The 17,683-nt window shown below is 37.5% G+C and overlaps 1 protein-coding gene across 1 annotated transcript; it reads right to left on the bottom strand.

Moving 5' to 3' along the window:
* Positions 1-2,775: 2,775 nt before the first annotated feature.
* Positions 2,776-17,405, bottom strand: BRMS1L (breast cancer metastasis-suppressor 1-like; the record flags this gene model as incomplete). Its single annotated transcript, XM_009871881.1, has 8 exons — positions 2,776-4,335; positions 5,985-6,111; positions 7,511-7,550; positions 9,034-9,098; positions 11,276-11,359; positions 11,810-11,906; positions 14,585-14,664; positions 17,278-17,405. Coding segments are annotated over 8 exons (745 nt in total), but the record flags the coding sequence as incomplete, so codon positions are not given.
* Positions 17,406-17,683: the final 278 nt, after the last annotated feature.

Raw genomic sequence — 17,683 nt, forward strand, 5'->3', positions numbered from 1 at the left:
CAACACCTTTTTTTGAACCCATCGCTACATGAAACAATCCTTAACTAGAAAATCATACAGTATTTCTTCCTATCAGAAGCTGCCTCCATTGATGTTCAGGGTAATTATGGCTGTTACTCATCGTACTTTAAAAGCTACTGTTTGACATACACTTCATCACTTTTTTATTCCATCCACCCCTCCAGTCTTTATGCTGGAGCTGGAATTTCTTCAACACTGCGTTCAGCAACACACCTGTCTTCAGGTCATCTGCCCGCTAGCAAATCTCTCAGCTCAGTGTCAGCATTCAAGCTGTTCATACAAGAATAGGATTCTAGAAATGAGCCCCACAGGAGCCAGCACACTGAAACAGGAGCCAACTCAGCATATGACTTTTTGGCTTTCCAGTCCAGCGGTTCCGGAAAAAAACCAGAAATGAGTCTTAAATATCCAAAGCCACAACTGTTCCATCAAGATCAGATTTTCCATGCAGAGAAATAAAAGCATACACAATGCCATGTAGGCTGGCACTTCCAGGAAATATCAGGCTTACTGACTACATGCTGTGCTTTTGATTAAATCACAGACTGCAGATCGCATGCTGATTTACTGCAGATGTACCGTGCAGCTGACCTGCACATATCCTGCAGAAATACTGAAGCATTTCCAGATGCTGGGCAGTTACCGTGCTGCCTCGAAGTACACACCACCCAGAGCATCCTGACTGACAGACCTCTGAAGTACCTTCAGTATCCAACATAAAATATTGGCTACTTGGTCTGAATTCCAATGGTCGCCATGCCCCAAACCAACAAGGGCCTTGCAAAAAACCAGTCAAGTGCCCTTAAAACAAAGGCGACTTGTAAAAGGGTGTCTGGATAGGGCTATTGTACACAGAAAACAGAATCACAGAATGTTCGGGGTTGGAAGGGACCTCTGAAGATCATCTAGTCCAACCTTCATCCCAGCATATCTAACCACTACACCACAGCCTCAAGTGCTAGATCTACTTTTTTTTTAAACACCTCCAGGGTTGGTGACTCCACCACCTCCCTGGGCAGCCTGTTCCAGTGCCTCACCACTCGTTCAGTAAAGAACTTCCTCCGAATATCCAATCTAAACTTACCCTGACGCAACTTGAGGCCAAAACAAGCATGTCCCTTTTAGCTACCACAAGAAACAAGGAAAGGCTCCAACAAACCTGATACGGATCAAAGCACTGAAGATTGTAGCTCTTTAAATGGAGGTCTACTGAACAAATATTTCCTCCCCATCTCTTCCCCTTGTCCTCCAAAAAAAAAGGAGGGGGGGAAGTAGCTTTTCCTACAGTAACAACTGAAGAATTTCACCAGGAGACTGGGAGCAGTATTAGTATTTCTCTCTTTTGGTAAAAGCCAAAACCTAGGGGGGTTTTTCTACTTCGGAGGAAAACAAATAAAAAACTCCACCCAGAACCTGTTGGTGGAAGGTACCACGGGTTTTAAAAAACGAGTGAAAATTCGAGTACTTAGTTGTCACTTGCCACTTGATGGGGGTAGTGAGCCAGTTATGCAGACCTTGGCTCACAAATGTAAACCAAGATGCTCAACGGTCTGTAAGTAGAAAATTTTAATATTAGTAAAACAAACACAGTGCACCAAAGTGTATTTGGAGACTTTCAGAGCTGCTTGTTGCAAGACACCTAGGCTAAATTCCACATGATACTCATGCATTAAGTGTTGTTAGGTTACATCAATTGCACTTCGACTAAATGTACCAGACACTTCCTCATGGGAAAAATGAACAGATCATCTTGCTCTGTGTGACTGGCAAAAAACAAACTGCATCTTCTGAAACATAACTACTGATACAGAAGCCTTTGCTATACACGTACAGAAAGTTATTTTTGTCACTCAGTGCCTGTTACTCTTCATTCACTTCCCTTTTCCTTTTGGCACTTCACAGTTCTTAATCCTATTTGTAGGTTAAATCAACGCTAGTGAGGCTTGAAAAGCTTTATGGTAGAAGTGCAAAAGATAAAACAGATGGACAACAGGCTAGCAACATCTGAACTTCAAAGGACTAAAATCTGTTTAAGACAGCTCTTACATTTTATGAAGGGTTGAGGAAATCATTAAGTGTTCCTATATTAAAGAGATACAGCACATACCAAATATGATCTGTCTAGGCATGAGACAATTAACCAATTATGGAAAAAGACCAACCTCACACTTTTCCAAACGCAGATACAGAAGTGATTGCATGTCAAAAGGAAAGCCATAAGCTCAGTTTCTTAGACTTAACTACAGTTGTTTGATTGCTAACCCACCCTGCCAGGCTTATTACTTGTCACGTTGGCATGAACGATGTTTATTCTGAATAAAGAAGCCACACGCACCAAGCGTCAGTCCAAACTGCAGGGCCATAGAAAGCAAAGTTCTGTACCCAAGGAGATCAGATTAGAAACTTCAGAAATAATCAATTGCAGCTTGAGAGGTGTAGAACACAGGAGAGGAAACAAGAAAGGGATGAACCACTGAAACAGTTTAGGGCACCCAGCATGCCCCAAGTACAAATGATTTCAAGCACATTAATAGCTAAAAGGTTCTTGCAGAATAGTGCTTCCATGAAATATTAAGGAAAAAAAAAATGTAAAAACAAATCTGTACTTACAAACTCCCCTCAAACAATAAAAGTCCAAGTCAAGAGTCTTTAAAAAGATTTAGGCCTTCTGAAAATTTAAATAGATTTCCATTTAGCACCTGTTATATCAGCAACTCCAAGACTAGAAAACCAAAGAGCAAAACAATATAGATGTCTACTACCACAGATCATTTATTTATATACTAAGTTAAAAAATACGAATATTTTATTACAAAAAGTTTATCAAACAACTGTATACATACAGTTCATATTGTCAAAAGCCAACATGTCAATTGATCCTTTATGTACATTTGATTAATAATGTCATACAATTGTAGAAAATCATCACTCAGCAGAAACTGATTTGGCATTTGGAAAGTAGTTACCACCCTGCACTAGAAGAGACAATTAATATAGGAATAAAACATATATATGTTACAATAAAAATACTTATTTGCTGTGATCATTTAAAGCAAATGGATGCTTTTTCTCCAACAAGAATCATCATAAGTGGAGATTAAAGTGCACATAACCAACACATTAATAATTCTTCAGCTATCCCATCTATTGTTCTAGATCCTCTAAGCACATCACAGTAACATCAGGGACTTAGGACTTTCCTCCATGGCTTAAATCAGTAAGATTTAAGAAAAATTCAGCTAAGCCACATGAAATAATTCTGGTGTACAGTAAAATGAAGTAGCCGTATAGAGATCTGGAAAATAGCTCTTGGTGAAAAAAGTCTGTGTAAATTTTCCCAGACGTATGATTTCTGGGGAAATATTTTCCTTTTTGAAAAAAGATTCATAGTACTTCATACAACTGCGGAGCAAACAAGCAGCGCATGCAACAGTATTTACAGAACCATCCCCGCAGTCGTTCCTTGTGAACTACACATAACACAGGCTGGAGCGACACTGTCTACTTTATGCATACATTTTGCTGGCAATCTGAGGAAGAATAGAAAAAAATCACCAACAATTTGTTTACTATAGAATAGGGTCATAACTAGAAAAATGCTCCTCAAAAACTGTAGCTCAAAACATTTGTTCTGTCTCATTACAAGCGATATAGTAAACCTTACAAAATATAACACAGTCAGTACTAGCAGAGCTGTCAAGGACAGTAATTTTAATAAACCGGTCCACTTGGGATAAAAGAATGCTTATGAATGTTACAATCTATTCGAAAGCAACAGCTGAACAGGCTAAATTTACATCCACAAGAGAAGCGTGACATGTTCACCGAAAATGACGTGAGTTGATGATAATTATGGTTAACATTTTTATCAGACCAACTGGTCACCAACGAAAAAAAAAATATTTTTTTATTATTTCACCAATATGAGAAGTTCTGAAGCACTACACCTGAAGAGCATACTTCATATCTTAGGCACTGGACCCAATCTAGAGGCAAAGTGTTTGTCGACATGATTTAACGTCCTCAGGATTCTGAAGGCCATCCATATGAAGTTTACATACAGCACTACAAATACACATCAGATACTGCTGGAAAGTTAAAAGGAATACAAAACACCATTAAACAATACTTTCACCTCATGGCACATCAAGCATGGCAATACCACTTGCTTCGTATCTGGTTAGCAACGGTCAGTTGTGGTTATGCTTTATCGAATATTTTCCTTTCTGCAGCTGAGAAATATATAGCTTGGACTTGCTTCCATCCGGTCTTTTAAACCAAACTTCATCATGGTTAATTGTCGTAATTATGGCACTACAGAAAATGAGAGAAGAAGGGTCAGAGGAGGAAAAAACAGAATTTAAAAGCTTTGTAAGCTAATAAATAACCTCCCAACTACAGCTGTAGTCCCACAGAGTACATGAAAATACGCATTAGTTGTAAACACTAGGCCAAAAAGACAGTGGCTCCATTTGTAAGGACAGTTTTAACAGAGTGTATGTGTCTTCAGTGAAGGTAATCAAATTTTCAGCCACCTATCTATTTTCTTCTCCCATGAAAAAGCCCTCAACATATACAAATATTTCAATCGTTCAAAAGAACAGTCATCACCCACAGAAAACATGACAGACTGACCATGGTAAAAACCAGATCTGTTGGAAAACATAACCAGAAATTACTTTGAATACAAAGTGTTTGGAAAAAATTTAAACAGATTGAAGCTCAAGATTTAAAGCAGAAAAAGTATTTAACTGTTACTCATTATACCAAGGTCATAAGAAACAAAGTCAAAGCCTGATTTGCTGAATCATTCTTACATGAACTCCACTTTTGTGCTCCTTGTGGTAAACCTTAATAATGAACACAATGCCCTCCCCATATCCTCTAGGAAAAAAAGAAAAATCAAGTAGAAACAATGACAAGAAAAGGCTCAAATTCAGAGATTGAAACAGTTAACAGAATGAAGATCTATCATACACTGAGTGAGACAAAACTCCCTCCAAGAAATGCTCCAGCCTTAAAAGTTTCTGAAATCTTGAAATGCTGGGAAAGTTGCCCTGGTTCAGCATCAGCTTCTGTCAGACACTGGATACGAAGATCTTTCTGTGGCCCAGTAAAACTGCTATGTTCTGCCAAACTAATTCAGATTTCTTTTAATTTCAGAAATAATTTACTAAATAGTCTGTTTCAGCCCTGAACAAACAGCAAAACCACCAAAATCTGTTCCCCTTCACCATATAGAGAGAAGAAAAGAAATAGTTTTGCAGTAAACTACTGCTATATGAAGTGAATTTTTCCTGGATACTGTGCATATTTAGTAGTCAACACCATGCTTAGACTGATTTGCCCCACTCAGTAAAGGAGAAGATGTAAACTTTTACTAAATATTGTTTTAAATATACCCACCTTTTAGAATTTACAAATACTATTTCTACAAGAAAATACATTTGGGTATCGTAAACATTCAATCAAATTTGCACTGTAATATTTACACCGTTCCCAGGTAGAACCTTTGGTAAGAGAAGGAAATAATATAAAAAAAAGTTCCTACTCTTCTCTTTCAGAGCACCAATCAACTGAAAACAAAGCTAACCTCTAATGGTTACCCATAATTAAGTACTTGCGATTGGGCCAAAAGATCAAATTCTCTCAAAAGCAAGAAACCCTCAAGATACTAAAAAAATACCTTACTTAAAGGCTATTCAGAAACTAGTAAGAGCTTAAATTGTTAGCGAGAGCCTAACTTGACAAACATCTCATTACTTCCAGTGAAGTCCAACCTTTACCAGCCTCTCTCAGAAGTCCAGTGCTCAACTTTCTTTTATAATGCCTGTCTTCCAAGATGAACTAATAAACGTTACTGAAGTGGCAGTATTTCCAAATAGACCTTATTCTTCAATGTTATCATTCTATCTGTTGCCTAACATGAACATACAGAGCTGCATAAACTGAGCAATCTTTACCTTGTAGGACATTCATCCTTCTTATCAATGCATATTGTCTGTCCACGTCCATACCACTCTCCATCATAATAGAGTCTTCCTTCTTCAGATCTAGCACTATGTAGATGCTTTTCTAATTTGACAGGTGCTAAAATGATCAATAAAAGTCATTTAATATTGACTTGGCAGAAGTCAGATTTTTAATTTGCTTTCATCAAGTTATTAACATAGAATACAATTTTTCCCTTTATCTAAAAGTAGCCTCTCCTGCTAGAATGCAAGAAAATTGGAAGCAAGATATCTTTTTATTTCTAGTCAGATAAATCAAGTTTCCATTTTCAAATAGAAGCTATCTTCCCCCAAACCTTCTTATCTGTGATATGAATGTTCACAAATCAAGGCAATATAGAGTAGACTTTGAATGGCAGAACCTGAAACCTCTTAATTAGCCCATTACCACAAGATGCAAGTAGTAATACATCTCTACAGGAAAACACCACCTGCTTGCCTCCTCTCCCTTTCCCTCCTTACTCACTGTCTTGGATTTAACTGGCCAGATTTCGGTAGCAGGGGGAGAGGCAGTGGGGCTGTAGGGGTGGCTTCTGCAAGAAGCAGCTAGAAGTTTCCCTTAATTCTGACAGAGCCCATGCCAGCTGGCTCTGGAGACAGACCCACCGCTGGCCAAGGCTGAGCCTGTCAGTACTGATAGGATAGGAACACTCTGTGAAAACAGGGAAAAAAAGAACTGCACCACACAACAACTGGCAAAGAGACAGAGGAGTGAGAATATGTGAAGACACCGAGGTCAGTGAAGAAGGGGAGGCGGGAGAGGAAGGTGTGCTCCAGGCACCAGAGCAGAGTGTCCCATGGGTCATGGTGAAGCAGGCTGAGGTGACGGGATGTAGATGTCCACCTGCAGCCCATGGAGGACCCCACACTGGAGCAGGTGGATGCCTGAAGGGGGCTGTGACCCCGTGGGAAGCCCAGGCTGGAGCAGGTTGCTGCCAGAGCCTGTAGCCCGTGGGGAGAGAGAAGCCCATGCTGGAGCAGGTTGGCTGGTGGGACTTTTGTGACGCTGCAGGGGACTCATGCTGGAGCAGTTTCCCCTGAAGAACTGCACCTCATGGAGAGGCTCATGTTGGGATAGGTCATGAAGAACTGTCCATGGCCCTACTTTTTCAAGGTTACTATGAACATGAGCATCGTTTAGAATGCACAGCCCTAAGGTCCAGATGCCCTCCGTTTCCTGCCTCAGCTTGTGCAAATACTGGCATAGCTTGCAAATGTTCATTGGTGAAACCCACTTTCAGAAATCTATTTCTTTGCTGACAACTGCCTGGAATTCCAGTGTCAACACAATCATCAGCATTTGAGCTACAAGTATCAGCGCCTGAGAGAGGGGGAAGACAAAAGCCACATCTTCCAGCTACCTCACCCCATCCTCCATCACTATCCCAGGGCTAAAACAAACACCATCTGCCCAGACACAGTTTATATCACTGCACACAGCGAGTTCTGTCTTGTGAAACCAGACAGTGTTTACTTACGTTCTGGCTTTACTCGGTGTGGCCCCAGTGTAGCCATTGCCTTGAAACACAAAAGAAAATTAAGTTAGTCAGCAAGCAGAGTCTTTTTTTTTTTTTTTAACTGCCAGCTTTAATTGAGTTATGCATAGTGTAGCTCAAGATACTTGTTTTTACATGCAAAAAACACAGCCAGAACAAATCTAGAAGTATGTTCAACGGTGACCCGGTAACTAAATAAAACAGCATTTTAACAGTGAAAAAAAAATCATTTAGTAAGTTTTGGTTTCAAATATCTCGGGAAGTTTTCTAAATTAAACCCTCAAAATTGCTGTTAGGTAGTTCTATCAAGAAAATACAAAATGGGATTAAGTCATTCTGAAAACCAAAATGCTACGTGAATAACCTATATTATACGTTATGCTTGTAAGCTCAGAAATTTTCTTGCATTCAAACTCCAGAACACATGGACCATTAAAGTAGATTTAATAAAAAACCAATCATCTCTGAGAGCTTTTGGGCGTTGGTAGTATGCTGTGGGGTTTTTTTGCCTTTTTTAAAATTAATTATTATTTACAGAAAAAACAAATGCCCAGTACATTCTGGGTTTGTTGCTATTATTTAAAATTGTGTTCCAGTACAGGAAAGGAACTGAGGGAAAGCTATTTTTTGTCTGTTCCTCTGATAAGATAGGAAGAAGAATGTCGGACAAGGTTTCACACAGGCATCACATTTTGCTTCCTGGTCAGGAAACATGTACAAGTGAAGTATGTAAAGCAGGACAGAAACAGACTCAAAGCCTTTTCCCACCGACTTTTTGAATTCACAGTAGTTTGCTATTCCATAAGCTGAGAAGCACTAGGCTACTTTGGGAAATTTCCTCTCTGCAGGTGCAAGGCAAGGACAGTGTTTCATTACAGCAGGTTATTTTAACGATATGACAAAGCTCTGAAAAAGGCACTCTGCACTTAAAAGCTGATGTATTTGAAAAAACAAATCCAACTGGTCAAATACACTTCTCTTCCTATAAGCTCTGGTTCTCTTATAAGATGGGAAAAACACAGTGTTTCATCTTATATAAAAAAATAACGAGAAGTCAAAGCATAGATAATCTTCAAAAGTAAACTATTCACTATGTGAAATCATACCATATGATATATGTATTTTAAAAATCTTAATTTAAAACAAAATCCTGTCAAATTATCCTCTCATAGCTTCTACCCCATTATGCTAGACTATGAGAAAGCACATCCTCTCAACACAGGCTCTAGGCTCACTTTATCATGGAAGATTACAGACCACCCACTTTAGAGATAAACTCTTCCACCACTTTGTCGCATTCCTCTGCATGATTTGGGTAGAATCAGGAAAAAGCAGCAATAACATAGCTTGAACTGGAATGTTTGCCTGACTACTGAAGAAATAAAAATCTATTTTGTTTCGATTGTGTAACAAATACATTTATGTATTTTTAAGAGGCAAAAGGACTAGACAAGAACCCAAGCAAAACCCACAGCCGCTGGCATCCATCCTGTCTTTCATCTTACCTTTCTTATTGTCGTCCAGTCTTCAAGGATATCAAGGTCTTGTAACATATAAACTATATAGGGGCGTGGAAAAGTTAGGGAAAACTCTTTTAAACAGCAATAATATTCTAATTTTTCTAGAAAGTTATTAATAGCTTTGTTCTGCCCATCTTTCACACAAAGAATACCTATGTGAAGTGAAAGCTCAGCAAAAATAAATGCATCCTTGAATTATGCAACTTGGCAATACACTTCAAAAACTATTAAAAGAGATAAGTAATAGTATGTAGATATTCAGATTACTGGAGTTTAACATGGGGATAAGGTAAACACTTGTGATACAACCACTACATCTCTAACAGTTCCAAAATTAATTCCAACTGCACAACTAAATTACAATGAAACTTCACTCCAATTTCACTATGCCTCAGCAAATCAGCACCTACACTAGTATCAGTACTAATAAAAATCATTATTCTTACAGTATTCTGCATCATATTTGAGAGAAAAGTGCAGATAGCACCACACTTCTGAATATTCACATATCAAAAAAACAAGAAATAGGCAAAGCTGCTTCCTTGAACTATCAACTGTAAAGTAACAATTGTGTACTAGGACAATATGTGACCTTCAAGACAAAAAATGTAGCAAGCTATTCCACTAAAACAATCTTCAATTTTTGCTTTTTTTCTGCCTATTTCATCTCTGAAAAAAAAGTTTCGATAAAGGTGCCATGAATGTTTAAAACCTAAATCTCCCCAAAATGGGATGAGAGCTTTAATTCGCATTCCATTTAAAATTTTAAAGAATCCTTAGCCATTTTCAAATTTGTTTTCCTCTAAATAGGAAAGAGCAACAAATCAAAAGCCGTGTAAAATTTTTCAGTATTTTCTTTACTCAGATCTGTACAAACTGACAAGTTCATAACTATTTAAAATCATAAGCCAAAAGAACAAATACATTCGCTTCACCACTGAAAGAATTTTCAACCTCATGAAGTGCCCGAAATCGCTGGGGTTTTAGACCTAATGCTATGTTAGTATTTGCTGTTTAGAATGTACCCTAAAACAGCAAGGTAGCTCATAATTCACAGAATATGATGCTATTTTAAAAACATCCTGGAGACAAGGATGACAGAGCTAAAGAAAATACCCTTTCACACAATCTGGCACCGATACTGCTAAAAGGAGTTAAGAAACTAATGAAGCCACTTCTACCTGCATTGATTACAACCACTTGGCTTCTAAGCACCAGCTAGAAAACATCTCTACTACACTGAATTTATGACACATTCTGTTAGGAGAACAGTCATTATTAGGACAGATCATGCACCTGGGATATGTTGCAGTAAATCTACCATCCTGAAGGCAGTTGTCCCAATGATGACAGGTTTTTCAGATACTTCTTACTTCCCACCTTCTCCTAATGTTACAAAACCTTGTGAAGGCAGGATTTTTTTTTTTTGCAGCAACTTAGCAATAAGAAATGGCCTTTATACCATATAACATGAATACTTTGAAGTTGGTCTTTTTTAGGTAGTCTCCATGATTCAGGCAAATTCTAAGCACATCTCTATCCTATAGAAATGTTAGGTTGGGAGTAGGAGTAGAGAGATCACTCAGTTTGTAAAGGCATCTCCTTCTTTCTCTGGAGAAGGATGGTATCATCTCTTCAGTGTTACACCGTAAAAAGTCTCATCTGCACTACACGCTTGTCAACAGCCATCAAGTAGTCATCAGTGCAGAATTCTTAAATACTGTACTCACTCTACCAGCATCCCAAACACTCAAACACTCCCCTCAACCGTCTCAATTCTTAGAATTTTAAGCTTTTAACACAAAGAGGGTTCTAAAGTCTATGGAATTTTTAAGAAGTAATAAATTGAGATAAAGATGTTTCAGTATGAGAAGCAAAGCTAGACAGAGAAGTGACACAAGTCAGGTTATACTTTACAAACACAGTGCCTAACTTTCTTCTGCTTTTGCCTTGTAGCTCTGTTTTTTGAATACTTAGAAAAATCAACTTTTAGAAATATTGGCTGTATGAAACTAGTAGTTAGATAAAAGAATCTTAATTTCAATTTTCATAATGAGGTGTGTCAACATGGTTTCTCTAATCTGAATTGGAATAACATCTGCCATGCAAAAAAAAAATTTTGAGAACGTATTATCACTTCAACTTGTTATTAATGACAGATGTAATAAGATTAGCTATAAACCAGTAAACACTACTAGAAAGAACAATTATTTCAATAAAAGGATATCTGACACAACAACGGGTTTCTTCTTATCTGGACTAAATGGATCCTTCCTTTTCTTCCTTGACTGTAGCTCGTCATTCCATAATTCTGAAAAGACATAATAAGAACAAGTTATAAATCATTTACATGCTTAGTAATTTTTACAGCAGAAAACATTATCTGAAGATGAAAAAATAATACATTTTCTGGTGAGATGCTGTTTCTGAATAGAATGAACATGTTACCTGATTATGTAGTCACAGATTAATACTCTCAAAACACACAGGAGATGCTGACAATTACTAGACCAAAGTTTGTTTTAAGCTTAAATTCAACCCCCCGCCCAAAGTCTACAGCTGAGCAACATTCTACTGGATAACTTGGAACTCACCAGACATACCAAGTGTACAATCAACTAATCAGTAGCTAACAGAAGATTTAATCCCTGCCCCCCTCCAAAGAAACACCAAAGCAACAAACAAACAAACAAACAAAAAAACACAAAAAACCCAAAACCAAACCAAATAACCAAAAAAAAAGCTTTGAATTTTCATCCACCTGAGGTAATATCAATGCTATGCCTGTCTTCTTCAAGTCTTCTAATCTTCTCTTCTAGTTCACTTTGTACAGTATCATACAACAGAAGTTTTTCACTCTAAAAAAGTAGTAAAATACACATTTTTACACGACTAAGTTCCATCACCTAAATATATGACAATAATTCAAAGCCTCAGCAGAAAGAAACTAAGAGTAGCTTTAGGTTAAAATTTTTCAGAAGCTGTAATGCATATGACAATTCCCTCTACCCACTTACTTAGCATGAGATCCTCGCTCCTTAAAGACAGCTCGCTCACTCGGCGTAAGTGTAAATATAGTTATCAAATATCAGTACCAAGAATAACAAGTATATAAAAGCATGCAGCTACATCTCCAGAATAACTCTTTGCATTTTGTCACAAATACAGGATTTTCCTCTCGGATAGCAAAGATTCATTCACAGTGAGGAACTGTAGTGACCTCTATGCCATCTTTCATTAGAAATAAGATAAGGTTTTCACTGAAAGCTTTTTATTAAACTGCCTCCAATTTTAATAAACCTTCAGTCATTTAAAAAGAATTGTCATCTATTACCACAGTATTTATAACTGTCTGTTCTCATATATCTGAAAAATACCTTCCCACAGAAGGAGTGTATTAGAGCATGTAATCTAGACAGCTGCGCAAGCAAAATTTTCTACCTTAAAGCTGTGAAAAGCACTTTTAAAGCACTGCTTTAGGAAAGTTGGTTAGTTCATCCTTTCAAAAGGCAATTTCTTACTCGGGTAGATTAACATAACACCTTCAATGTTAGATGTATTACTAGCACATTTTAATACAAAAGACAAACAAAATCACAGTCCAATGTAAACTTTCTATAGACTTCCATGCAGTCTACACTCTTTTCCATCTCTAAGTGTTCCAGGAGGAGAAAAATTAACTTTGTAGTAAACTGCTCTCAATTATAGTTCACGACATAGGACTGATACTAAAATTACACAGCATCTGTGTAGGTCAGTCACCCATTTAAAGGCAGCATGAAAAACCACTAAAGTCCCTAAACTAGTAAACTGGAATTAAGCTGAGTTCCAAGCCTCAAGGAAATAAATTCACGCTTCTTTCATAAGCTCACACGTTTCCTAAAACGCAAGCAGGAAATAGAGCTGATTGCTACATTTTAAGGTTCTTTTTCACTGAGCAACGTCATTAACAACTCCAGAAAACAAGAGACCTCGGAGGCACTCACTGAAAAACCAGCTTAAGCAGCACAAGTCACCGCACCTAGCTGTTCGCTACCACGTCTCTGCCAGAAGCTGCAGTCCCTAGAGCCAGCTCAGCAGATGTCTGCACCTCAGCTGCTCCTGCCCACAGCACAATGTGCCAACAGAAACTTTACCAGCATCCAGGCTAGTGTGCTGGAGTGAAGCAATGCAACTGAGTAAGAGGAAAACAAAAAAACCCTTTTCTCCTAAATGGCTCCCATGTTTACTATTCTCTTCAAGCTATAAAGTATTTAAATTCCAAAGACTTCCTTTCATATATTTTTCAGCCCCTAATGATAAAAAAATTGCTCACTGGAACTGAAAACACAGAATTTACAGGCAATGCTCTTTTGCATTTCAGGTTCAGAAACCATTTTAAAATTCCATTTTAAAATGAAATTGTGCTTGCGTTCAGATATCTGTTTTGTTTCAAGCACTTGCAAGGTGTGAAAGGCATAAGAGCCATTCTTGCTGAAGGGTTATATTCCAGTGGAACAGTGATTCTACAAGCAGGACAGCTGACCTTAAAGTGACCTTTCTCTCAAGAGACCCTTATCAAATGATGACTATCAGAATTCTGAAGGTTTCATAGTAAAAACATAACAGCAAAACAAAGTACAAGGACAACCTTAAAGAAGAACAATATATAGCCAAAGCAAATCATTTAACTGCAGCTGAGAAATTCTGCAAGCCTTAGAGGATTCCATCCAATCTTCGGAATATTCACGGGAACAAAGACACTCAGTAATGAGTAGTCCTTCATTTCACCTTGTTCTTCCTGAAGCCATCAAGAAAATGGAATAATTTTTTTTTAAAATACGTTTGCATATCTTGCTTTATCAGTATAGCAGGAGTCATGGACTTCAGGAATATGGTGAACCGCTTAGAAGAATACACCTTTAAGCAGCTGTAACAGGTGGCCGAGGGATACTACGATGCAAACTTCAGGATCTAAGCAGCTGTGTTAAAGCATTGAACATACATGTACTTGAAAATTTGTACTACAGTAGGCAGTATTTAGATATTTAAACAGGAATGCTCATGTTCAAGGAGAGAAATATTTTTCCTGTAGCTGCTTTTGAAATGACAACTGTATCACTAGCTATTAAAGGCATCTTAAAAAGGCACCAGTAGTAGTTGTTTCATTATTGTTGTTGTTTTATTATATTTTATTATTGTATTTTATTGTTATTAAAATATAAGGTGCTTTTTGCTAAAATTACACCAGGTATTTTTAGCTACTGTTCTTGGTAATCTTTTTATAACAAAAGGTTAAAAAAAAATTAATCATGTGTGAATCTATTAATAAGAACCTGTTAATGAAAAATAAGAAACCCTAACTACACTTATATGCAAAGCCAAACTAATATTTTATATGCTTTGAATCACCTCTTACATGGGCTTAAATATCACAAGGCAATTGCATTCTGACAGCAAACAACAGCAATAAGAAAAGCACGTGCTGAACCTGGAAAGCATGACACACACTACGGTTAAAGGAGATTAGCTATGGACGTAAAATAGTTGGCACAACCTCACAGTGCTGTCGAGAGGCTTGAATTTCACATTCATACTTGTTCTTCACAGATTCCAGACAAAGCTCTCTATAGATACCTGTAATCAGAGACATTACAGCAATATTATTTTCTTTAGCTGATATCCAATTTCAGAATTCTTTTAAGAGTGCCTGCCAGTCCCAAAACATGTACATACTGGAAATTACAGATATATAATATAAGGCACTTATGTGTCTGGCTGCTTTATAGAGTAAAAATAAGAACAAGTAATCCCCTAATTCTGAAGATCTGAGGAAAAGTAAATTATATTTTAACTTTCTCCCTTATTAGTCAACAAATTACATCAGTCGTCGGGCTAACTTCACAAAATACATCTATTTCATATTTCTGATTAAATTATCCTGGATATCCTTGGTTTTCAAATCCATAAAATACTAAATGGCAAAGAACAAGCTTTTACAAATTAATGCTGGGAATAAGTCTTACAAGACTCTGCTCCACCCTTTGAAATAATCACCTTGTGAAACAAAGGATACTGCTTCTGAATATGAGGAGCATTTCTTAGACATTTCTGAAACTGTGTCTACTAAACAGGCAGCTGAAAAAATCTGAAAGGTATCTGAAATGTAGTATCTGGCAAGTATAGATGGACCTTGATTTAACACATTCAATGCATTCAACACAAAATACTTAAATTGTTACAGATTACTGTCTTGAGGCGTTAAGTTTGCACACACGCTGGTGCTGTCTGGCAACTGAAGAACTCCCCAAACCAACTTCCCTTAGAATTCAGTTAACCAAAAATTAATACAGTACAAGAGGAACAACGCTATTACTGGCAATTCCTCTGAAAAACAAACTGCAAAGTATTAGGTCAATCATCTTTCTGCTGTGAAGTCACTTTTAATCTAAAATTCAAAAATATTCTTTTACATCAGTAAAAGAATGGCTTTTTAAAAAAAATTATTATTATAATTTTTAAATATTTATGGCTGACTGACATATCTAGGTCTATCAATTTATACTCACTGCTTACCTGCCTGAAAACAAGCAGCGCAGGTATAAGTACTTCTAGAAGAAACAATTGTATTCCTGACCTGCTGTAATCAAAATCCACATCCTGAATGAAGAGTGCTCAGAGAGCAGAGGAACACAGGTTTCTTTTCTACCACAGATGCATTTATACCCACAGTTCAGCCTTTTTTTCCCCCTCCCAACCTCTTCCTCCCCTAACCTCTTCCTCCCCTCCCTCAGGTAGAAGTAACCCTCAGGGGTTAACTGCCAGAGCTCAAGTCTTGCTACTACCACTTCCATCAAGGCTCTCGAGCAGCAAGACCAAATAAGCCTGTTCTGCATTTTCTTGCTTTCTCTGGAATAATTTTATCAACTTCATTCAGTTGAGAACAAAAGAGAAAAACAAACAAACCGACCAACCAACCCACCCAATCCTATTTTCTAGTTTCAACCTCAAGGAAACAGTTTTCACTCTGGGCCCTTTTGACACTGCAAAGTCACTCTTCAGTGGTGCTCAAGACAAATTGTGAGACTAGGATATTCTGCCTATCCATACCCACACACATGAAAGTGCTGACAGAAAGTCACATTTAAAACTGAGAATCAAAAGCCTGGACTAAGTTTGCTTTTATATCAAACCTTCTGCAAGTTCACCTGCAAACTTTCTGTGAAGCCCAAGTTGCTACTTAAGACTAGCCAAGCAAACTTGGCTTAAGATCCTAAAACCCAGAAATTCTGGGTCACCAGATGAGGAAAAGCATTATGGAGAAAGACCAAGAAGGAGAGAAAGGCTAAAAGATTTCAAAATCTTTTCGTAGTCCAAAGTCAAAAGTACCAATGAAGACGCAGTGAGTAGCACTAGTATTATGAAAAGCATAAGCAGGCTTGCCATTTCGCAGCTTGCCTGCACTTTGCACCCACTGAATTTCTTAAAAAAGACTGGCACAGCTTCTCCGGCCAGAGAGATCACAACTGTCTGCCATTTGGCTCCCTGACAGCCTATGTTAGGCAACCCTTAGACAGCTGAATTACTCCTAAAGAAATCAAGCTATAACATGAAAAGAATGTACGGTAGGGAAGTACAGAACTTTGTCCTCCTGTAATACCACCCCTCCGTATGACTTCTGGCTCATATCCTGGAACAAGATAAAAAAAGTTCTCCCCTGTTTCATCTATAAGCATAGAAGCCTATCTAAACATTACTTTTAATAATTTAAATGCAGCTTAGATAAAAGCTGCTAAGGACAAGAGTTTTGCTCCTTCCCCAGATGGAGCAGGAGGATGGGAGAGGAGCAGCAGAAGAGACACAGACTAGAAGAGCAGGAAAAACATGATCATCTAAGACAATCTGACAAACACTTCACGAGGCAGCACCTACATATCTCTTCATTTCAAGAGTAATCAGTGTGCAGATTTGATCCCAAATCTTCCGATTACTAAAAATTATTACTGTTTTTCGTTCAGTAATTTTGTGCTTATTACACAGACAGTCATTAAAAGAAACATAAAAAAGCCGTGATTTTAGTGTGATGTTATCAGGCAACTTGTACAAAGAGGTAAGCAACCTAGTTTTAAGTGTACACGTTTGCCTAACTTTAAATCATGGTCCTTCAACAGTCCTAAAGAAAAAAAGAAGATTCAAAATGCATAGCAAGTTTATACTGTTGAAACAGCAATATTCTTTTTAAAAGCCTACCTGCCACCTTGGTTCGGATCTGCATATTTTCTTGTAAAGCTGCCAGTGGTTCTAAATATTCAGGTGCTTTTCCGGCTATGACCTCTTGTAGTTTTGCATCCACTTGGCTTAATCTCTCCTTGTAAAGTCTTAAAATAATAGAAGTAAAAAAATATGCATTTTATTTAAGAGTAAACAAAAGTTAGTAGAACTATTTTTAAAAATAACTATTCTGCATCTTCTTTGTTAACATTACGGAACACTCACTGAAGCAAAGTTAAGATTTGTTACTATTTGCATTTTCCAATACACATTTTCTTTTTGAACAATAATCCTCATATTTATTATGCCTTTCTGGAAAACAAATGCAGACAGTTAGAAGTCTAGAAAGTAAAAATAAAGTTAAATGTATCTCCACCTTGAAGAA

The sequence above is a fragment of the Apaloderma vittatum genome, unplaced genomic scaffold, assembly GCF_000703405.1.
Source record: "Apaloderma vittatum isolate BGI_N311 unplaced genomic scaffold, ASM70340v1 scaffold29726, whole genome shotgun sequence".
Lineage (NCBI taxonomy): Eukaryota > Metazoa > Chordata > Aves > Trogoniformes > Trogonidae > Apaloderma > Apaloderma vittatum.